Genomic DNA, 4,088 nt, shown 5'->3' with positions numbered 1-4,088 from the left:
AAGATACCGATATCGATCCTATAGACGGTATCGGTTTCGTTTCGAAATAGCAACCGAGATAGCGATCATGTTCACTGGTAACTGGATTCGTAAACGAGCAAGTTGGTTGGATTTTGGATGGATTGATAGATGGATGAATTTGGTTTTGGGATTAATGAACGAATGAATGAATGTGTGGATGAATGGATGATTAGATGGATGATCAAATAAGTAAGCAGATCAATAAATGAATGAATCGATAAAGGAATAAATGAATGTGTTGATGAGAATAGATGGATGAATGAATGAATTATTAAATGGACATTTAAAAAAATAATTGAATGAAATAATGAATGAATTAATGAATGAATTAATGAATGAATGGATAAAAAATGTTTAGATGAATGGACAAACAAATAGATCAAAGAATAAATAAACGATTGCATGAATGAACGTGTATAAATCTTTCAATGTGTTTTTCCATTATTCTAGTAAAAAATCCCGTTAACAAATTTTTATCAACCATCTCAGAAACCATTAAAAAATACAAAATTATCTCACTACCAGCTTTAAAACCATCCAAAACCACCAAATTTCTTTACCAAACAACCCAAAGCCACCAAATTTCTTTACCACTTCCAAAAAGCCCCTCAAAAAAACCAAAAATGCCCTAAATTGCCAAACCAACTTTTGCCAAAAGCTTCCACTTCAGTGATGTTCATCGTGTCGTCTATGTTGATCCTGACGCAGTGTATTTTGACATTAGGAACCTCAGGGCAATCCAGCCTCACCGGTCTCTTGTAAGAGGCCACGGCATTCCTCAGAGAAGAGCAGTTGTAAGTTGTATTCGGCATGATTGGCAAGGAGCATTTAGTTTGTGATATGCTTCCTGTGTAGGTGTCATACCCTATGGTGTTGTTCATTGTGCTGTTGTTTATACGTGCTAAGTGAGAGTTATAGTACTATCAAGTAATAATACTGTTAAATAGTAGCAACACTAGATGTAATAAAACTACCGCAAACGCACGCACGCACGCACAAACCATCCCATACAAACCAAAAAATATACAAAATTTTGTCTAACTTCTTGAACTGCGTTTAAAGAAAAAAAGTACGAGATATTTAATTTTGTGTGAAAGAATGATGTCTATGGTGTATGTTCTGTGACTCGCAACCGAACCAGCGATGTCTAGCAACCAATCGAAAAAAACACTGATCAAGGGGCCGTCATCGAGTTTGTGTGGCATGCGATAGATGGCGTTCTTTGACGCTGTGATGATTTTCTTGAAGGCTGTGGTGGGATGATGATGATGACGACCGCGATGACGATGATGATGATGATGAAAATGATGATGATGAAAATGATGATGATGAAAATGATGATGATGAAAATGATGATGATGATGATGAAATACCAACGATGACGATTGTAATAGAAAGATGATGATGATGATGATGAGGACAATGACGATGATGATGACGATTTTACTAAGATGATGATGATGATGACGATGGTGAAATGGAATGGTGACGAAGAAAAACTCCTCACGATGGCAAGTGCCCGTGTTCTCGTTCATGTAGTAGTTGTACTTGCATGAACATGTCGTCACCACAAATTTGTTGAGGTCGTCGTAGTGGCAGCGCTGGTCGGCGGGGCAGTGGCCCTCGCAAACTAGGTCACGGGGACATAAATTATGTTAATGAGTAGTGAGTAATTATTTTGGAGGTAAAATGAGTAGTGATGATAGTAATAATTTTAATAATAACAACAAGTGGAAGAAGAAGAAGAAGAATGATATTTATAACGACAATGAAGAATAAAAAAATTAAGATAATAATAATAATAAAAATAATAACAAATAATAATAATAATAATAATAATAATAACAATAATAATAATAATAATAATAATAACGACAACAATGATATTATTATTATTGAATAATAAAAATTATGAATTTTAACCAGGCTGGGTGCATTCCTCGCCCGTCCAAGATGGCTCACATTTGAAACACTTCCTGACATCGTCGCCGGGTATCTCACAGTGGGTGGGGGGAGCAGTTACGTTCACGGTCAAAACTTTTTAGGGGGGTGGGAGAGTAAAACAATAGGGGTGACAACGGTGATGATGCTGATGATGATGAAGGTGATGATGATGAATGTGATGGTGATAATGAAGAAGATGATGATGAAGGTGATGATGATGATGAAGATGATGATGATGATGAAGGTGATGATGATAAAGATGGTGATGATGAAGGTAATGATGACGATGAAGGTGATGATAATGAAGGTGATGATGATGATGAAGATGATGGTGATGAAGATGATTATAGCGATATGATGGTTTTGTTTGGTGACTAACTTTAAAACAATAAGGGTGACGATGATGGTGACGAAGATAATAATGATGAAAATGATGATGAGATTTGAAGGGTGACTAACTTTCATAGACACTTATGTAGGACAGCCCCCCACACATGTTGGGAGGGCCGGTGGCACTGCCAACACTAGGGCACGGCTTGCAGAAGCCCGTTTCGTTCAGTAATCTGGCACTCTGGTTGTAGATGTACGAGCAAGCACACCAGTTTGTGTACTGAAGTATGTGTTTTTAAAGTACCTCGTATTTGCTGGTGTCTTTGTTGTGATCTTACAAGTGATGAGCACTGTATGATTATCCAACCGAATAATATAGATTAAATAAAATTTTTAAATCAATTAAATCAAATACAAGTTAATACATTTTGATACAATTTCATACAAATGTACACAAATTTATACGAGATTATACATATAAACCCAATCTTACACAAACTCATAAAGTACACACATACTAAAACGTGTGTATATAAACTGATACAAACAGATACAAATATACGAACAAACAAATACAAAATAGTATACAAACAAACCAAACCTCGATACCGAAGTAGTAGTAATTCCTTTCCATGCAAAATTGGGAGCATTGTTCCAAAGTCAACTCCATAATCTTCCTATAGGAGAACATGGTGATGTTGACGTCATTGTAGCAGCCTATGTACCTCACACCGTGGTATTTTTTCACTGGCATTTTCATAATTTTACAACAATCAGACAGGCAATCAGACAAACAAACAAATGGCAAACAGACAGACAAACAAACAGACAGACAAACGAACCAACAAATAGACAAACAAAACAACAGACAGACAAACAAACCATCAGACAGGCAAACAAAACAACAGACAGACAAACAAACCAACAAACAGACATACAAACCAACAGATAGACATTCTTGTTTGTTTAGACAAACGATCAGACAGACAGACAGACATGGAGAGAAAAAGACACACTTACCCCTATAGACAATGTAGACATCATCACCACCACAAAAGGCATACATGCCATGACAAGGTTTCTGGCAATGGTAGATGGCCAATTTTTTGGTGAAAAATGATAAACACAAGCATTCTAGGTTTACCTGTTGTTGATGATGATAATAATGACGAAGACGATGATGATGATGACGAAGACGATGATGATGATGACGAAGACGATGATGATGATGACGAAGACGATGATGATGATGACGAAGACGATGATGATGATGACGAAGACGATGATGATGATGACGAAGACGATGATGATGATGACGAAGACGATGATGATGATGACGAAGACGATGATGAAGACGACGTTGATGATGATGACGATGACGCACATACATGATAGACGATAAATATATAAAGATGAAATGAGGACGACGATGATGATGAGCAAATTGTAATCACCCTCCAGGAAAAAAAGTTGTGATCATGGCAGGCTCTATTACATTGGGCCATCGTCGAAATATGATGCGTAGTTGCAGATATGGTCACATTAACGAAGCAGCCGACAAAGTATTTGTGCATCAGTTCTGAAAATGCGTGCGTGTATATGTATGTATGTATGCGTGTGAGAGTGTGTATGTGTGTGTGATTGTATGTGTGTGTGTGATTGTGTGTGTTTGGGTGTGTGATTGTATGTGTGTGTGTGTATGTGTGTGTGTTTGTGTTTGTGTATGTGAGGGTATGTATGTGTGTGTATGTGTGTGTGTGTGTGTGAATATGTATGTATATGTGTGTGATTGT

General features: G+C 37.0%; 1 protein-coding gene across 1 annotated transcript; it reads right to left on the bottom strand.

Annotated features, from left to right (window-relative positions):
* Positions 1-2,812: 2,812 nt before the first annotated feature.
* HELRODRAFT_74414 (hypothetical protein) lies at positions 2,813-3,705 on the bottom strand (the record flags this gene model as incomplete). Its single annotated transcript, XM_009014652.1, has 2 exons — positions 2,813-2,896; positions 3,472-3,705. Coding segments are annotated over 2 exons (318 nt in total), but the record flags the coding sequence as incomplete, so codon positions are not given.
* Positions 3,706-4,088: the final 383 nt, after the last annotated feature.

The sequence above is a fragment of the Helobdella robusta genome (assembly GCF_000326865.2).
Source record: "Helobdella robusta unplaced genomic scaffold HELROscaffold_14, whole genome shotgun sequence".
NCBI lineage: Eukaryota > Metazoa > Annelida > Clitellata > Rhynchobdellida > Glossiphoniidae > Helobdella > Helobdella robusta.
Note: the sequence above shows the minus strand (reverse complement) of the source record. Positions and strands in the feature narration are given on the sequence as shown.